The sequence below is a fragment of the Eulemur rufifrons genome, chromosome 4 (genome assembly GCF_041146395.1).
Source record: "Eulemur rufifrons isolate Redbay chromosome 4, OSU_ERuf_1, whole genome shotgun sequence".
NCBI classification, from domain to species: Eukaryota; Metazoa; Chordata; class Mammalia; order Primates; family Lemuridae; genus Eulemur; species Eulemur rufifrons.
Window position 1 is genome coordinate 71934983 of NC_090986.1, and position 20681 is coordinate 71955663.

Consider the following 20681-nt stretch of genomic DNA (forward strand, 5'->3'; position numbering starts at 1 on the left):
TCAAGAGGCTGAGGCAGGAAGATTACTTCAACCCAAGAGTTTGAGGTTGCTGTAAGCTAGGCTGACGCCAGGGCACTCTAGCTGGGGCAACAGAGCAAGACTCTGTCTCAAAAAAAAAAAAAAAACCAAAACAAACTCAGAGTCCTATTTAAAATATGAGCCCCTGATATTTAATATCCAATGTGGCAATTTAAATGTGAGGGGACTCTTGTTCTGGTAAGTCAAGTAAATCTTCACAAAATATACATCCTGCTTTCCAGGTAAGGTAGAGTTACTTATTAATTTTTGGTTTTGGTAAACAGGGAACACATGGATTTCTTGAAAAGTATACTTTCATTTATATATATTTTTCATAGTAACTCACTAAAAACAGTTATGTCATTAAGAAATACAGTCTAGGAAATAATATATAAAAAAAATGTTGGAAATAGCAGTACTGTCATCAAATTATAAAACAAACTCCTATATTTTATTCTAATAACTGTTTCTTCAACTCTGTAGCTGTTTACAGTTTTCCTTCCAAACTATTTGCTGACAATAAAATGCATTTTAATTTGTTTTATTGATTTACATGAATTATTGATTTACATGAATTATTCAGACAATTTTTCCCAGTGTAGGAAGAATAAGCTTTTCCCCAATGATATGTGGTTTTTAAATTGTTGCTATTAAGTCACTGCATTAGTTAGGATGAGTTTTACTGACATATAGCAGTAAAACTCAAAGTGTGAATGACTTTAACAATACAGATTATGTGTATACACACACACACACACACACACACACACACATATGCATACATACAGAGAAAAAGAAAGCCTGCTAGAATATCTATTAGTATCTTCCTATACTGTTAATAATTCATCTACTTTAGAAATCTTAAAAATTTCAGAAATATCCCTCTCCAGACTAATGCTATCCAATAAAAATATAATGCAAATTACAGATGCAAGCCATATATGTAACTTTTAATTTTCTATTAGCTACATTAAAAGAAAAATATAAAAGAAAACAGATTAAATTATGTTTTATTTAACTCAGTACATACATTCAAATATCCAAAACATCATTTTAATATTTAATCAATATTTAAAAATTATTGAGATATTTTACATTTTTAATACCTAGTCTTCAAAATCAAGTAAGCATTTTATACGTCAGAAGGCATCTTAAGTGCTCACTAGCTACATGTAGCTAGTGGCTGCCATTCTGGACTACAAAGCTCTAGACAGATCCAGCCATCTTTCAAAACTCAACTCAAGCATCATCACCTTTATGAAGACTACCCTTGACTCTTGTGGCAGATTTCTTCCTTCAGTATGGTCCACTATACTCTAATTGATTTCTATGATAGAGTTTACAAATTTCATTGCTAGTATTTGTCACCTACTATAGTACTATAAACAATAGGGCAGGGGGACATTCTCTTTATCATTGTACCCTCAGTGCCTAGCATTACAGAGTAACTATTCAGTAAACCATTTGTGGAATAAAATGGATATGTGATCAGATACAGAGTTAGACTGAAAATGAATATGCATATTCAGGCCCAGCAGACTGGTACTTAAATGGGGGAAGAGGAGGAAACACAGAGAAGTAGCCAGGAATAAAAAAAAAAAAAAAAAAAAAAAAAAAACCTACATAATCAGCAAAATAAATATAGTAATCCACCCTTAATAACTGAATCAAAACTGGAAAATGATATAATTCGGTAATTTATTAGTGTATGTTAAACATTAATATTTGACCATATACTGAGAATAATGTGAAATAAAACTTTTATAAGACTTCCAGCTTTTCTTCAGGAATAAACTACATTAACAGAGTCCCTCTTAAATAACTAACAACTTATGCCACAAGTATAATGCACCTAATTATCAAATTTTATTCCCATAAACTACCTCCCCATTAATATACCTTTAATCCTTTCACAAAGATAATAAAGTTCTAAAAAATAAAAGGCATTATCATATTGATCCAAAACCCTAACCATTGTTTCACCAGAATTCAAATCTCTTTTGTAAATGTCTACATCCTATATTTTCTAAGCATGTCATCTTCAATTTATTTCAGAGTTTGGCAGCATAATTTTTCAATGTAATTGGGTTCGGCTGTCATTCTGAATGACAGTGTGTCATGCAGTAACTAAAATATATTAGTTTATCTTTCAGAATGCACATCACTAATCAGGTTACACATTATTTCTAGAATAAAATATAGTCATCCATCGCTTAACAACAGGGATACGTACTGAGAAACGTGTCAGTAGGTGATTTTGTTGTTGTACAAACATCATAGAGTGTACTCAGACAAACCTAGATATTAACCTACTATACACCTAGGCTACATGGTATAGCCTATGGCTCCTAAGCTATAAACCCATATCATACAGCATGTTACTTACTGTACTGAATACTATAGGCAACTGTAACACAATGGTTAAGTATTTGTGTATCTAAACATATCTAAGCATAGAAAGGTATGGTAAAAATAGAGAATAAAAGATTTAAAATGGTACACCTGGATAGGGTGCTTAGCATAAATGAATCTTACAAGACTAGAAGTTTCTCTGCATCAGTGAGTGAGTGGTACATGAATGTGAAGGTTTAGAATATCTACTGTACACTACTGTACACTTTATAAACAATGTATATTTAGGCTACACTAAAGTTTAATTCAAGCACATTAACAATCTCTTAAGTAACAAATGAACTCGAAGTGTTTTACTTTAAATGAAGGAGAAGTTGGGGTAAAATCATTACTGAATATTCAATAAGGAAGTGAAATCATTAGGCATGATCTTATATAACAAATTAGCTCCTGTCATCCATAAATAGTTTTTCAGGTGACAAAACAAATATTATTAATGTGCAAGTGTTCCTGGTCTGTCTTTCCCCATGCCAGAATTCTGGCTTGGCCCACCGAGTCTCTTCACCTCCCCCAACCTTTGAGACTATCTTGCCAGTTTAATTATTGTAGGCTTTGTAATACAGAAAGGTGAAGGAGGAGAAATACTTGGAAAATACAGAGTTAGGGTTCGTTGTAGAGCTTTACAGAGAAGTTTCAGGATAAAAGAATCAAGAAGAGCTGTACTATGGAAACAAAACAGATGCAAGAGAAAAAATTTTAAAAGAAATATTACTATGGTACATATATCTCTATTCCACGTGATATTCAAGAAATAGAAGTAAAGATCCTGAGACATATAGAAATTACTTTTGCTTACTGAACTGTGTTTTTTATTCTACCAACATACTGAGACTGGTCCAGATGGATCATAAACATGTACAAATAAAGTCTCAGAGTATCTCATCTGTATTGCCAATAAAAACTGGTTTAAATCAAAAACTCTTGCAACTTGAAGACACTATGCTAAGTCAAACAAGCCAGATACAAAAGGAAAAATATTGTGTGATTCCATATATATGAGATACTTCGAGTAGTTAAATTCACAGAGACAGAAAGTCAAATGGCAGTTGCCCATGGGCTAGGAGAGGAGAAATGGAGAGTTATTGTTAAATGGGCACAGGATTTCAGTTTGGGAAGATGAAAAAATTCTGGTGATGGATGGTGAAGACGGTTGAACAATACTGTGAATGCAGTTAATGCCACTGAACTGTACACTTAAAAATGGTTAAAATACACAGTAGAGTGACTATGATTAAAAATATTGTATTGTGTATTTCAAAATTGTTAGAAGAGAGGATTTTGAATGTTCTCACCATAAAGAACCGACAAATGTACGAGGTGACAGAAACTCTAAATACCCTGATTTGATTTTTACACAATGTATACATGTATCAAAACATCACACTGTACTCCATAAATACATACAATTGTATGTCAATTAAGAAGAAAATTTAAAACTGATTAAAATAATGAATTTTGTTATGTATATTTTACCTCAATTAAAAAAAATAAAGATATCAAGACTAAACAAGGTAGACCAGCTTGGAAATAAATGTAATGACCAAAAAACAAAAACAAAAAACCTTTTACTGACTTTCACAGTCACATTATCCTGCTCTCATAAAAAACTGATTATTTGTATATGAATTTCATTTTTTATAAGACTAAAACATCAACATCTTTTAAAAGCCATTAATCACTCATTTCAAAGAGTACTAGAAATAGTAAATGCCATCTGTTAACTTTATTCATCTTAACCTTCTCTTCTGAATTATGATATACTCAAAATTAGTCACCTTTATTCTTTGCCAGTCCTGATTTTTATACTTCATTCATCCAATATTTATTAAATATCTACTATGTGCACAGGTATATAATTTTTCTGCAATGGTATAATAAATCTCTCAGCAGTACAAAAAAGGGAGAGCTAATGGGAAAAATGCACACCCCCCATGATGAATAATTTTGTGTGTTAATCTGACCCGGCCTAGGTATTTCATTTAACATTACTCTGAGTGTTCTGAATGAGATTAACATTTGAATCAGTACACTGTGTAAAGCATATTGCCCTTCCTAATGTGGATGGTGTTCATTCCATTAGTTGAAGGCCTGAATAGAACAAAAGACTGACCCTCCTACAAGGAGGGGTAACTAATGGCTTGAGCTTCAACATGATTATCCTCCTGCCTTTGGCTCTTCCTGGATCTTGAGTCTATCAGCTTTCAGACTAAAATTTACAAGATCAGCTCCTCTGGTTCTCAGGCCTTTGAACATGAACTGAAACCACACCATCGGTTCTCCTTGGTCTCCAGCTTGCCAACTGCAGATCTTGGGACTTCTCAGCCTCCATAACAGCATGAACCAATTCCTTACAGTAAATCTCTTGATTTTTATATACATAGATATAAAATCTCCTGCTGGTTCCAGCCAATATGTCAGAAGTCTGGGTGAATGCCAATGACATACCTACACAGAAATAGCTCCTGAAAAAATTCAGTGAATTAGATCCTAATAAATTTCACTACCTCCCCTTAGCAAGCTAGAACGGACTAAAATAAAATAATAAAATAAAAGTAAATAAATAAAATTAAAGCCAATGAATACAGTCATCCCTCGGTACCCACAGGGGACTGGTTCCAGGATCTACCTGGGATACCAAAATCCACAGATGCTCAAATCTCTTATATAAAATGGAGTAGTATTTGCATATAACCAACACACATTATCCCATATACTTTAAATCATCTCTAGATTACTTATTATAGCTAATACAATGTAAATGTTATACAAATAGTTGTTACACTGTGTTGTTTAGGGAATAAATGACCCAAAAAAAAAAGTCTGTACATGTTCAGTACAAACTCAATTTCTTTTTAGAATATTTCCAAACTGTGGTTGGTAAATCCATGGATGCAAAACTTAAGAAAAGACTCCCTCATGATTCTGTCCATTGTGCAAGTTGTTCAGTTTGCAGAAAGCTGTTCTACTCCTGCTCTTCTGCTCTTTTTATCCTAGAACAGTTAACTTGTCCTTCAAGACCCAGTTCACAACACACCTACCCAATGAAGCCTTCCCAAACTCCTCCAAGCAAAGTTAGTATTAATAGATCCATTAATGTCTCCACAGCATTTTGTTTATATCTTTGTAATATTACTTTTTACCATTGTAATTTATCTCATTATTCTTCTATTTGCTGTGCTGAATTTCAATTTATTTGAAGGTACAGATTATGTTATTGTTTTATATATGCAAGGAGTATCTTGACTCTGACAATAGAACCTAGGTTAGAATTATTCAGTAATTTATCTAACCATCACTTTATTCTGAGGGTAGTCAACCACAGATACTGATGGACGGCTGTATACACCTACATATATCTATCATTCTCCCACTCAAAAAAAATAAAAACTGAAATGCTAAAGCAAGAGGCAAATATAGAAAATGAAAAAATCATTGTAGCCTGCAAAAGATCTGTACCCAAGCCATACATGACCAAAACAAGCAAACTAACTAAATCAAAAGTGAAAAAAACATTCATTCAGAAAAAAGTTCACTAAGCACTACAAAATGCCAGGTATTATGTTAAGTACTCATAATAGCAAAATGAATAAGACAATGTTCTGATCCTCAAGGAATTCAGAGTCTCCAGGGTAGTCTGAGAAGTAAACAAAAACAGTCATCCCTCAGTATCCTCAAGATATTAGTTCCAGTACCCCTTCCAACTTTCATAGACACCAAAATACACAGATGATCAAGTCCCTGATATAAAATCATGTAGTATTTACATACAGTCTATGCACATCCTCCCATATACTTTAATTCATCTCTAGATTACTTGTAATACCTAAAACAATGTAAATGGTATGTAAATAGTTGTTATAATGTACAGTTTAGGGAATAATGACAAGATTAAAAAAGTCTGTACATGTTTGGCACAGATGCTACCATTCACATTTTATTCAAATATTTTCGATCTGCAATTGGTTGAATTCATAGATATGAAACCCGCAGATGACAAAGTGTAATTAAAATAGAATGTGTAAGTGCTAAATTTGAGATATGTATAAAATGTTGTGGGAAGGCATTTTATACATGGTTGAGAGGAATAGCTTTGGGGGAAATATCAGGGAAGGCATCACCTAAACAGGGTTAAGAGTTAAATTCTGAAACATGAGTAAGAGTTCTTTAGATAAAAGATGGAAGAATATGATGACTTGAGAAATGTAATAATTATCAAGTAATATTCAATATATCATAATAAAAGAAACATATTTGTACTGGTAACTCATATCTCGTAAGATTTAAAAAATAATTTAAACATTTAATATAAATTCAGGAACTTTAAAAGGATGGTCAAGTTATAAAGAATTAGTACAAATTAAGTAAAATAATTCTATTGCATTTTACAATTAAGTATCAGTTATATATTTAGAGTTGAAAACATTTCTCCTCTTTAAAGATAGCAGACTTCATTTGACTTAGACAATGATTCTTATCATTGAAGATTTCACATTCTAGATCAAGATAATTAAATGAGATAACACAGGTTATATGCTTAACACAGTGCCTGACACGTAAGGATTCTATCACTTCATCATCATCATCATCAGCATCAAAGGTAACGGTGTATTTTAAATAGCAAAAACCTTAGAAATGAAAGATCTAGCTTTGAGTTTCATTTCTGCAAATAAGCAGTTGTGCAACTCTGGACAAGCCCCTTAACCTCAGTGATAGTTTACTTATTATATTAAAGTAAATCCCTATTTATTTAAAAGGAGTTGGGCGAGGATATTAAAAACATAAAGTATGAACCCAAACCCAATCTATAAATGCCAATTCCATTTCCAAATGTGAAAAAAAAATTAAATAACAGTAGAAATATGTACAAGCCATCTTTAAATCAGCTGCAGGTTATTTCTCTCAGAAAATGAAAGTATTTGCTGAAGAGAAATATATCTAGACATTTACATTCCCACAAAATTTGCTATTAATCAATGTTTGCTCTACTTTAGTAAATGGAGACAGGAATCACAATTATTGAAAATTACCTAGATCCTAGTATAATTCCTTATGTAACTCATTTATTTAATTAAAGCAAACATGGTATCTGTGGCAGTTCATCTAATTACCCCTAATACATAACAAGAAAATCACCAAATCTACTTTTTCTATATATTAATGTATACTATTATTTGGGTTTAGAGTAGTTATCTATAGCATCCACATTTTGTCTAGTAACAAGGCATAAAATTTAAAGCCAGTTACCATTTATAATACTCTGTATAACCAATTATTCCTCAAAACTCAAAAATTAACAGTGCACAGTATAGTTCTTACTAAGTCACTTTTGTGTGCAAATCCATTAAATTGTCCTGCATTCCATTTTTTATTTTCTTTGAACAGCATGTCCTGAGTCCTCTATAGGAAGTATTCCCTACCACAGAATCAACTCACTGAGGCTGGCTGGTCCCTCCCCTTCCAACATCATCTCTTCATACATGCTGCCTTTGGGATAATTTCTAATTACTAGTTACATTTGTTTAGTGATGGGAAAGAACCGTAGTTTTGAAATCTAAAAGTTTGAGTTCTAGCTGTGCTATTAATTAGTACCCAGATAACCTTGTCCAACTACTTCTCATGACTTGCATCCTTAGTTTCTGCAACTGTAAAGAAGGAATGAGTGGTATCTATAAAAGGGGGTTATTCTGAGGATTAGATAACACAGCACAATTTCCTAAGTGTACTGTAAATAGTTAAGAGCTATTAAAATATAGGCTGTTATTTTTTAAAATAAACTAATCATAAAATATTTTTAATTCTCTAGCTTGCTCCGTAGACTTGTTACCCAAGTAGTCTTCTAAATATTTAAGTAAATACTCCCAGAGGGACGTATTACTTGCCTAGGATCACCATTCATGTCTTACTACAGCTACATGTGAAATTCAGCCATGTGAGGAAAGGAAGAGATGGAAGGGATTCCTAGCAAAAGAACTGGTGTTACATCACGCCTGTTCCTTCCCCAGGTTCCCATCTTTCTCACTCAAAGTAGGAATTTAGGAAAAACTACCCAAGGCACTGTTAAAGACTATGTAGCTCTCCTATGCTTACAAAAGATCATGATCTGTGGGTACCTCAGATCCCCTCCCTGACAGGTGACCAGGCTCAGGTACTCCAAGCTAAAACAAGGCAGCTCAGTTTTAGTGAGGTCATTAGTTTTTTCTGATCAGATGATCTTCAGGACCAAGACAAGAATAAAAGTAACAATAGTTTAAGTACTAAATAAAGTTAGTTATATACCAAGATCTTTACATACATTAACTCATTTAATCTGCACAACCTGCATATCTACCTTATAAGGTAGAGATCCCATCTTGCACATAAGGAAACTGAAGCTCAGAAAGTTTTAATGGGAGGCTGGGCGCGGTGGCTCATGCTTGTAATCCTAGCATTCAGGGAGGCCGAGGCGGGTGGATCGCTCAAGGTCAGGAGTTCGAGACCAGCCTGAGCAAGAGCGAGACCCCGTCTCTACTAAAAATAGAAAGAAATTATATGGACAACTAAAATATATATAGAAAAAATTAGCCAGGCATGGTGGCGCGTGCCTGTAGTCCCAGCTACTCAGGAGGCTGAGGCAGTAGGATCGCTTGAGCCCAGGAGTTTGAGGTTGCTGTGAGCTAGGCATGACGCCATGGCACTCACTCTAGCCTGGGCAACAAAGTGAGACTCTGTCTCAAAAAAAAAAAAAAAAAAAAAAAAAAAAACCAGCTGTAACATTTTACATGCCCAAAAATACCATTTAGGATTATTTTAGCATGCCCTAGCAAACATGGCCATTTCTTTTTAATCACTTTTCTCTCATGGTATCTGTTAGCTTATTTAGTGAAGGTGAATTTTTTATATTAATTTCTTGAAATGTATCAAGTCCTTTAACAAATAAATATTTTTCCTATGATCTGCCCTATAATACTTGACATTTAAGGTTTTTTTAAATTTTAATTTAGAATATTAGAATCATTGGGGTGCAAATGGATAGAAACCCTACTCAAACTGGCTTAAGTAAAACAGCTTAATGTATTGAAAATATCTGGAGATATGACTGACTTGAGGGGTTCCAAAAATGCCATCAACAATTTATCTTTTGGTTCTAGGTGCCTCTGTGAGAATTCCACTCTCAAGCAGACTCTGCCTTCATGGTGGCAGACTGCCAGTCAGCTCAGCTTATTAATATTCTAACTTTTTTAGCAACCCCAGTGAAAGCACCTATTTTTCCTCTAGCAGAATGAAGGAAGTCATCAAGCTGTCTCATAAGTGCAGCTAGATTTTATAACCAATGTCTGTTATTGTTGGGCCAGATACCAGTTTCTGTGTCTGTTTGGTCCAGGAAAGCTAGGAGTCCAGGGAAGCCCCAAACCATAATACTCAAGAATACAGAAGGGATAACTCCCCAAAAGAGTATCAAAAAAATCTGTAACTGTTAACAGCAGAAAGAATGGATGTTAGATGACCAAAACCAACAGGAATCTATAACATTCTAAGCCCTTGGCTGCTCCTCCACCTCATACACTCATTTTATCCCCATACATACAATTATTTAAATACCCATGTTAAACAATGTTTATGTGTTAGCCACAATACAAAACACACTCACTGTCTCACCATGAGGTAAAAAAAGAAACAAAAACAAAAACAAAGACAATCTCAAGTTACTGCACCCAGCTACAAGTCTGAAATTTTTGTGTTAAGGATATCCTTCTTGGTAATATCTCCTAACACAATAAGTTTAACTATACTCATAATAATTAATATACAATGGTAAAAGAAGAATACAAATAATTATAATTCCATTTAGAAGAGTGGAGAAGGTAAAAGAAACCATTGTCACTAATTCAAAGTATAAACCATATATCATTGGTCAGACTAGCAAGAATTCCCTCTCCTTACAAACGGGAGTTCCTTGGTTAGCCAAGATGGATGGATTCATTACTACTATCTCAAAAGACCTCACTTGTCCATTATCCTCCATACTGCACAAGATTTTCCTTCTAGCAGCTGTACTGCTTAAGCCTAGAATGGCCTTAGAAGTAAAAGAACACAGGCCTTTGTTTACCAGGCTTGAGGTTTCCCTGGAAGTACAGCTTCCTTAAAGCCTTAGTTTTTGGTCAATTTACCTTGGTCAACAGGTTGAATTAGCAACCAAAACAAGAGTTCTTGTCAGGATACAGTATACCAATCTAGGTTTCAGTTTTTAAGTTTCAGTCTCATAGCAACAGGCCTTCCTAGTACTCTTATCCCCTTAACTCTCAGCTTAATGATCTTCCTTGAAGCAAATGTGAAACAATAAACTGAGGAGGTACAGCTATTCTATCACTTGTTTCTTGGTTGCTTCCTACTTTAAAGCTTTTTACAACTGGATTGTTACTTTGGTCAGGAGGATGGAGTATATACTACAAGAGGTGCTTGGGAGAAGCTTATAAAACAGAACTTTACCTGGTTCTAATTTAAACTCATGCCTTTCATCTTATCAACTTTAGCACAGGATAAAAAGTTGAGGCTTTACACACAACAAATAGCAGCTACAGGCAGAAAGGGCCTCTCTTACTTAGAAGGACTACATTTTCTTTCCTTTCTGCTTTCAAGTATGCCAGCTTAGACCAAAGTTAATTGCTCTCTTATAAGATGTTATCAAAGACCCCAAGAAGTGGCCAAAACGTTCCGACATCCCTAAAATATCAGCCTCAGTAGTTCCGTGGACAAAGATAACACAGGTGACAATTTAAACAGCTGCTCTGTATGTAATTCCTTAAAAGGAATTGCTAGAGGACAGCAAAATCCTCATGGCCTTGCACTCCATTTCAGCATTTAAGGTCTGTCCCTTACAATGTCTCATTTCCAGATCCTACTGTCTACGTTAGTGGGGCTCCTTTCTGTCTATAAGTGAAAAAAACCCAATTTACACTGATATGAAACAAATAACAATAATAACAAAAAAATTTTAAAAGAGAATTTAACAAAAGATAATCAGCACAGACACAGAGAACTCCAAGCACTCCAAGAGAATCAAGAAGCTATTTCTCTCTCCTTGCTTTAAACTTGCTCAAACTCTAAGATAGGCACCTACAACTATGGTCTAAAAATCTACTCATTCAGCATCTCCGACAGACAAAGTTCCAGCACAAGTCCTGGAACCAACTCTGTGGCTCCCCTTGGGTTAAATGTTCATCCTCAAAAGCCAATCACTGTAATTCTGGCCAAACCTGGGTTGATGTTCAGTCACCCAAAAAGGGTCAACCCACCTAAATCAGCTGAACTAAGAATAACCAATGAGTAGGAAACTCATCAAACGAAAACTGAGGTACCACTACAAAAAGGGGAAATGTATGTGTGACAGACAAAAACACAAGATGTCTTCTATTCTTGGTAATATGACAAATGTTAACAATATTGTTTATATTTCTATTCAGTGCATTATTTATTTTCTTTATTAACAACATGATTTTTGTTATGTGCTTATATTTAATCATAGATACAGATCTACTGAAAAGTTTTTACCAGATTCTTTCCTATTCCCAGATGTCAGTTCAAAATAACATTTACATATGTAGTAATGCCTACATAGACAGATAACATCATACATACTCAACACACATTTCTAGTTTTAGGAATAAACAATACATTAAATTTACATGGGTCTAATTTATTTCAGGATTCTGGGCCTGGACCCTACTCCTGAACATAACTTCAGAAACTGGTCCAGATTATTACTGCCTAACAGTGTGCTCCATACTCAAAATGCACTTAACTTACCCAAGAGCTAGAAATACGGAAAATAAATATGCATAAGATCAGTTCCTGCCCTCATGGAGTTCACAGCCTAGGAGAGGAAACATACACAAATAACTTCAATACTAGAGAGTGACATGTGATGCAAAAGACACATGCTAACAGTGCATAAAGAGGGGTACACATAAGAAATGGAAAACCTGTGGAACTGATGCATGAAAATGTTTAAGTAAATAGTAAAAAATGCAGATGATTGAATCTTATAATACAGCTACAACAATGATACAAAAAGAGGGGCTGGGTGTGCTAGACCCAATGAATTACTGTACACTATGTTTGGGAAAAGTATAGCAAAAGAACAGAGAAACTGGAGATACTTTTTATTAACAGCACAGTATCTGCCAAAAACTAACTAGCAATGCACAAAATATTTAAAATTAATATACCTTTATCATAGACTTACTATAAAATATTTGCTACTTTAGTGTTATTATAGGCCTAAATTAATATTTCTGTGGAAAATCTCAAAACTCAAGATACTGAAACTCCCAGTATTTACATATGCATCCTTAATTTTCTATGCCTAACTGCAAGAATAAAATATAATTGAAATTAATATGAAAAGGCTTACATGTCAATATAAATTAAAATGTAAGACATGCTTTTAATATAAATGTGATTTTATTAGTATTAAGTACCTCCATGAGTTTATCTAAGATTTAACTGTATATTTTTTTAAAAAAAGTAATTCAAATGCAGAACACACCTTTTTGTGAAATTCTAAATATCTTTAAAATGAAACTATGAATATCAAGTTGCAAATTAAAAAAACTCCAAGGAAGAGGAGTTACTATCATATTCAAGTACAAAAAATAACTTAAAACTTCCCTTTGAACAAAAAATACCATGATCCATACGCTAAGAAGAAACTTAATAGCCCACAAGTCCCTCAAAGTATCTTGTTATGCTTTCAATACAGCAAACGACATGCCACTCAGAATGTAAAAAAATAAAATTACCAGACGAAATACCATTTTCTACAATTAAAGACAAACTGATACATCTCACAATAACTCACAAAAAAAATTCACAATCCATGAAAAAAGTCAAAATTCAGTAATTCGTGAAAAAAAATCTGTAAGTCAATAATTAAATTCTATAGTCATAATTATAGAATTATACTACATAAGAAACCCATGCAAAAAACCCCTGATGTGAATTCTTTCATTAAGTAATTATCCTTTATTTTAATCTTTTTAAAAAATATATGCTTATATTAAAATCTGTGATTAAAAAAACTTCCATGTTATAAACAAAGATAACAGGATATTTACATAGCATTTACTTTGAGGAAGGAGACACTTTATATAAATATATGTTAAGTGTGTTTACAAAGGAAGCAATAGATTAAGTAGTATGCCTGCTTTACAACTGAAAACAACCAAAAAGATCTCTTTTCTGTAGTTAAACTTATACTGCCACATTGTATAATTCTTCCTGAAGCCAAAGTCTGTTGAAGATGAGTTTCTTTCACTGGTAGAGCTACCATGCAAATCCTTGACAATACTCTCATTGTAATGTTATTCACAAACTAATTTACCCATCTTCCTGACACTATCCATCCATATTTGAGTGTTTTAACTATAATATCATTATATAAAATATATGTATCTACAATAAAAATCATTCATTTTATTTCACATTACATTGGTGATTCTTCACCAAACTCCCACAATCCACCTGAATAATGGAAATAGAGCTTTACCTTTGGGAAACAAAAGTAGAAAAATTACAGCCACAGCTGTGTTGAAGAGGTCCTGTATTTTACTGCATGCTTAAACTTTACTCTGCAAAACTTTTAATTCTTTGGCCAAGGCATGTGAGAAATAGCACCTAAAAACCAAGTATTAGTATTGCCATACTATAATAGGAAGAAAGAATGAACAAGAAAAAAGAAAGAAAAATATTTTGACAAAGATGACTGAGACAAAGGTATTTAAGGTAGAAACTCGATTTTGTTTTGAAGTTGCATTAATTCTCTTTTCAGAGCACCCTGAATGTTTCATTATTTCATCTTACATGTCTATTTAATGTTTTAAATTAAAACTGAAAATTGAAAACATTAATTGTTGAGATAATAATGGAGGTTTCCAACCTCTCCCAAGTCACTGAGTGTCCTAAATAAATGTTATTGATTTACATTCTTATTAAACAGAATTTTTTCCATAATTATTTTTTAAATGTCTATGATTTCCACATATTTTTGAGAAACAGCTTAAATTTTCACATGACATATTCATCATGAGTATACTGGAACAATCATTATAGCCCTAAGCCTAAAATTTAAGACATATTACACTTCAAATGACTAATTCATATTCCACAATCAATATAATTAACAACTTAATAATAGCTCTAAGCTGAATGGTAAAGTTCTCTAAAATAATGTTTGCATATTGAGACTTTGTGCCGGATTTTCATTGCACTGAAGAGTTAAATTTCTTTAAATTTCTTTTTTACCTCAAGAGAAATATTTCACTTCCTTTCTTAGTATACTGTATATCTAAAGAACCCCATCTGTTAAGAACTGATTCAGCATACATTGCTACTGCTGCAGAGTCCAAACTGGTTATACATTCAAATCAGTTTCCAGGTTGTGAAAGCTCTATTGCCTCTTATCAGGTTAAAATATATTCAGTAAGCATACAAATACTTACTAAAATAGCCAATATCAGCCAAAGTAAAAATGGCATTGGTTAGACAAAAACTGGAAAAACTTAAAATGTGTTCCTTTAAATATACAGAAATACAGTACCTGCTAACTTACTACATTTTGAGATTTAATCTCTTTTCTTTTAAAAAGAAAAAAAAGGCAAGTATTGACCTATTTGCAGCTAGTTAAAATTAAAACTCCCAAGAAATCTGTATTTGTAGCAGTGTGTTTTTAAAAGAATTTGGTTATATCAATGTAATGACATTTCCACCAAACTTATATTGATTTTTTGTGGTAATTTATTTCAAGGGTACACAAAAGTAAAAAGAGGTGTTTTGTATTTAAACAACAATAAATATAACAAAGACAGATAATCTCCTATCTTTGACTTGACACACCAGCAAAAAAAAAAAAAAAAACAGCTTTAACTTTTCTGTGAATTTAAGAGGTTCAGAAACTATAGACATTATCTAATCCAATTCACGTCTCAGGACATCGCTGATGTAGCTGCAGCTTGCTTTCAGTTTCCCGATAGATCAAATAAAAATAATTGCTTTGCTGAAAAATCAGACTGCATGGGTGCTATAAAACCCCCTTGCAAGCTTATTTTTATATTCCACACCAAATACAATAGTCAACTGATTGCTCTTGATTTATGCTTTGCCTTCCAAAACCCAACCTTACAGTATGTCAACGACTTCTAGATAATGCAGAGAAAACTATTTAAAAAGGTTTGCTGCATCGAAAGCTCCATTTACAAAGCACTAAGAATGAACTACTCTTAATTATCCTCAATTTATGATTCTGCTCTCCATATTCTTTCCATTTCTTCCCCTGACATCTTGAACGCTTCTTAGTCTCTCTGTAGATAGCGCAAAACATTAAGTCATACACAGTTCTGCAGTAACTCTTTCTTATCATGAAAGGAACCAAAACCTAGGGCTGCGTTTAAAACCTTTCTTTTTGTCTTTATCTGCATGCCACGCTCCTGAAGGCAACCATAGAAACCAACCTGTATGATTTGGTGCCCTCACATTTTAACACCTTGTGTGCACAAAAAAAAAAAATGACTAAGAGATCAGCATATTCAGGGCAATATTACAAAGAATGGAAGGCTGCCTAAGAGACTGGAGTGGGGATATGGCCACAACACTCTCCATCATAGCCTTGGAATATTTAAAGACAGATGCAAAACTGCATCATTTTCCTCCTCCCTCGAAAACATCACACCCCAGATGCTCAAGTTGGAAGCTCATGCGCTTCTCACATTTCAGCAGCACGGGGGAATTTAGGCTCCAGGGGCAAGGCTGTCATCCTCCGAGAGCGACACCACGGACAATTAAGAGTGTGGGAGAAAGAACCCCAGAGAACAAGGGGGCCTCCTCATCCCCTAACTAAACTCTAAAGTCGAGCCAAAACCTTCACGGCAAGGACTGATTTACTCGTAGTCGTGAGAAGTGATAAGAAGCGGTGTTAAGTTGGGCACTGCGCTCAGCTTGTAGGAGGAGAGGAGGGAGGTGGTGTGGCACTGGCAGCGCGCAGGCAGGTCACCCGCTGGGCAATACCGGCTGAAGGATCTATGCTCCCAGGGACGTGCGCTGCGTGTGTGACCCTGGGGGTGGAGGGGTGGGAGCGGGAGGCGCTGGGGACGGAGGATGTGGGGGCTGGGGAGGCAGATGGGAGAGCACGCTTTTTCCCTTACCAGGTTGAGCACCGTCTCCACGATGTCCCTGTTGCTGACCTCTCCGACCTGTATGAGTCCAATCAACACTGCGAATTTCATCCGGATGTTGCGGATCGGCACCGAAGGGTTAATCATCCCCGCGGGGAGCACCACAGAGCCGGAGCCGGACGCCCCCCTCAGCTCCCCCATCCCGCTGCCCCCTGTGCCGCCACCGCCGCTGCCCCCGCCGCCTCCTCCTCCGGCCCCGACGGCAATGAGCCCCACGGGCTGAGGCTCGAGCCCCGGGCCCGGGCCCGGCTTCTCGCTCGCCATTGGCCCCTCTCCTGAGGAGAAGGGAAGAGCAGCGGCGCTGCCTCCGCGGGTACCGTTATACCTGCCTCGGCCCCCGCCCCCCGGCCGTCGCCTCGGAGCCCCAGCATCCACCAGCGCCGCGGCGCCGGGCCCGCTCCCCGCCTGCGCCTCAGCCCGGCCCGCTCCGGCGCCCTCCCCGGCGGAGGCAGTGGGGGAGTCGCAGGCTTATTCCCCTCAGAGGCGGCACCACTAACCGCTGCTGCCGGGCGAGCGGCAGTGCCCGCCCAGTAGCTGTGCCGCTGCCGCCGCCGCTGCCTCTTCTCTCTCCCCCTCCCGGTCCGTCCGGCCCGGCCCGCCCCCCGCGGAGATGCTGCCGCTGCCGCTCCGAAATGCCCTGCAGCGCGAGCAGCTGGCCACAGCGCTGGCCGGTGCTGGAACTCGGGCTGAGGCCGACGCTATTGACGCTGCTGCTGCCGCTGCTACGGGCGCCACTGTTGTTGTGAAGCCCCGACGCCGCCGCTCACTCCGCCATGTTGCCGCCCCCTGCCTGCGGTAGCGGCCACTGCGCCTGCGCAGAGCCTCCGGGGGGCGGAGCCCTCGGTGCACCCCCTCTTTTGCCCTGCCCTCCTTCTCTTCCCACCCACCCACCCCGACACCCCTCGTCCCTCCCCCAACCACCCTGAACGGATAGACAGGTGAGCAGGTGCATGGGGACTGCTGCCAGGCACTGGGGCAAGCTGGCAGAGGAGGGGCGGGTAGTGGCTTCCTTGTGGTTTTTCCCTTGAGGGTGCGTTCTCCCTGTGGGGAAGGACACCGTGTGCGTGTCTTGCCTTCGCCGCCGCCTCCTCCTTCTCTTAATATCCTCTCGCTCTGAGGAGGTTCATCCTCTTCGTTGTTGCATCCAGCTGCTGGCACTGCCTGTGCCACGTGCCTTGTAAGGTAGGGGAGTGGCACATGACCTCTTTCTGCCCCTTTTCGTCCTTCCTCACAGTCCTGTCCGCCTGCCATCCCTGGAATTTCCCAAAGAAAAAGTGGCTGGCAAAGCAGAAACAAACGCACCGGGGGAGAACGATCCTTCATTGTTGAGGGAAGGATACAGAGGGAACGTAATGGTTCTTTTTCTACAGCCATGAAAGAGGCTGACACCTGCACACTCAGGCACGACTTAAAATAGAACTTGTCAAACAGTGATCCTCTCTGGATCAAGCTCGCAACAACAAACAGCTCTTGAACTCACCTCCCAGCCTAAAAAGGCTGCACTGTGCGACACTGTGAGGTAGTTTGGTGAGAGCGACAAATCCCACACTGTCAAAATCTCCTCAGGTATGATGCCAATTAACGATGCTTCCCTTTTTCATAGGCACGTACAGTTCACAGGATTTTTTAAATGATCTAAAAACATGCGTGATTCTCACTGCCAGCTTTGATCTGTGAGGAAGGTAGATTTCTGTGTCTGCACAGATACAGAAGCAAAAAAAAAATTACTTTTGATTTTTTAAAATTCAAATGTACACAGTAATCTTGCTGCTAGTATTGAATTAAAACTAAATAGGCATGACTGCTATTTTTTTCTTCGAAAGGAAGGATATACTTTTCTTTAATATTTCATGAGGTCTGCCCTTTTCAATAAAGATATATTACAAGCCACCAGAAATATTAGGTATCTTGAGGTACATTCAAATCATTTTAATTGTCAGTTCAAATGAAAAAAATCAATATACAAGTCCATTGTAATCAAGTTTGTCATTACTCATATTTAATAGGACCTGCTGGTTAACTCCCAGCATATAGGAATATGGTGAAATTCTAAAGTACCATAGGCTACAACAAAGTTTCTCTAAACCAGTGCTCAAAATTAGCTCTTGGTTTTATGTTTGTTTGCTTGTTTAAACTTGCACTGGGTTGATTGAATTATAAAGTAGTTAATCAAAAATTGCTGCAAGAAATGGTATATCCATTTAAATTAAATAGTAATTGACGTTGAAACTATGGGAAATTTACAAAACATACAAATCTTATAGTGACTTAAAATATACTATAATTGAAAAGTCCTGTAACATTTGTATCTACCTACAGCATTTTTGTCTGTCCCAAGTGAGTATCATCTGCTTTCAGGAGCACTGTTTCATTTGCAAATTTGAAATGGTATATCTTTTCTCAATACATAAATCCAGACTGAAAGGTTGTCACACTAGGTTTTTTTCCCCACTGTGCATATATGTATATGGCAGCAGGTTCTACCTCTTGCTATTTTTAGACTTCTTGCATGAGTGCTTTGAGAGACAGTGACAACCTGAACTTTCTATTGCCTTTCTGAATGAATAGCTTAACGTCATTCTAACATTTCCGTTTAAATATTCCCTGTTTTGTTTCTTAAGCAGTACGTGTGTTCATTTTGTTTGCATTTTTCTGGTTTGTTCATTTTTCTTTTGTGGAGATAGGGAGTGGGTAAAGAGGATATCACTATTTCGAAGCAGGAAAACCTCACTTCTTTTGCATACTTAATTCTATTTCAGAGATATTTAAAAGGGCTTAACAATTGAAAAGGTTTCTCCAGTAGACTGTCAGCTCCTCACAGGTGATACGGTACTGAGGAAAGTACATGTGAGTTTGAATCATATTCACAACTTACTACCTGTGAAGTCTACTCAAGCTATTTGAGCTTCAGTCTGCTCATTCCTTAAATAGGGATGATAAGCCCTGTCCCATAGGGAAGTGAGAATGCAATGAAGTAATTTCAACTCAGCAGCTAGCATATAGTAAATGTGTCTTTGTATCCTTAGTATACAGGCATAATGTGTGTTGCATGACCTATAAACACATGTACTATCAATTATAACCACATACAAGTCTGCATAATTACACAGTTATATGTTTTCAATACCATCCCCAAAAGCATAAAGTTTAGAAAAGATAGCTGGTCTGTTTCCTTTTCACCTACAAAGCTTATTTCCCTACAAATACACAAATAACTTAGCATTTGCATTACCAATATTTTGAAATAAAAGATAGCTACATAATAGAAGATACCTAAACTATTCATTTTTAAATCTCCAGATTAATAAAATATTTTATATGATAAATATTAATTTTGTACACATTTTTTACGTACCCATACTTCCTAGGGATAACCCTTCAAGATAAGAAGCCTGTGAATCTGAGTTTTAGGAAGCAATATTGCACAGTGGTTGAGAACATGTGCTTCAGATTAAGTGGACTCTGGGTTTGAATTACAGTTCCACTACCCTCTTACATGTGTGATCTTTAGAAAATGATTTAGCTCCAAAGCCCAGTATACCCAATGCAAAGTAGGAATGATACTTCTTCCTAGGATTAAAGGAGCTAATACACTTAAGGTATTTAACGTAGTAACAAGTGTCTGTCAATAATGTTTCCCTTCACTGGCTATGAGAAAAGACCCACAGTTATTTTTGTGTTTTCAACACCTAATATGCCTGGTTTGTAGTTTACATTTAATAAATGTGTTCAAAAATGAATGAATGAAAACAACAATTCTCCAAGCTAAATATTTCCACTTCTTTCACCTGGTCTTTAAAGAACAGGTCTTTTTAAACTTTATCTGAACAGAATACTCAATTCCATGTGGGTTCAGACTGGTATAAAACAGAAGGAAACTCTTACCTCAACCTCAGCCTTTAGAGATACAACTCCTGTTAATGTAACCTCAAATCAAAATAGGTCTGTTTAGTTTGGTTTGGTTTTTGGTTTTTCAACCAACACAACACTATCGATCATATAATGTAGTAATGATTCATGCTTGGCATGTAATAGGTTCTCAAATAA

General features: G+C 36.4%; 1 protein-coding gene across 4 annotated transcripts in view; it reads right to left on the reverse strand.

Moving 5' to 3' along the window:
• The window catches only part of NBEA (neurobeachin), a 563351-nt gene extending 546453 nt beyond the window's left edge, over positions 1 to 16898 (reverse strand). For all 4 annotated transcript variants that reach the window (XM_069467350.1, XM_069467354.1, XM_069467352.1 and 1 more), the window contains exon 1: positions 16605 to 16898. In XM_069467350.1, coding sequence (XP_069323451.1) covers positions 16605 to 16898 — 294 coding nt within the window. The remainder of the gene's footprint in view (positions 1 to 16604) is intronic.
• Positions 16899 to 20681: the final 3783 nt, after the last annotated feature.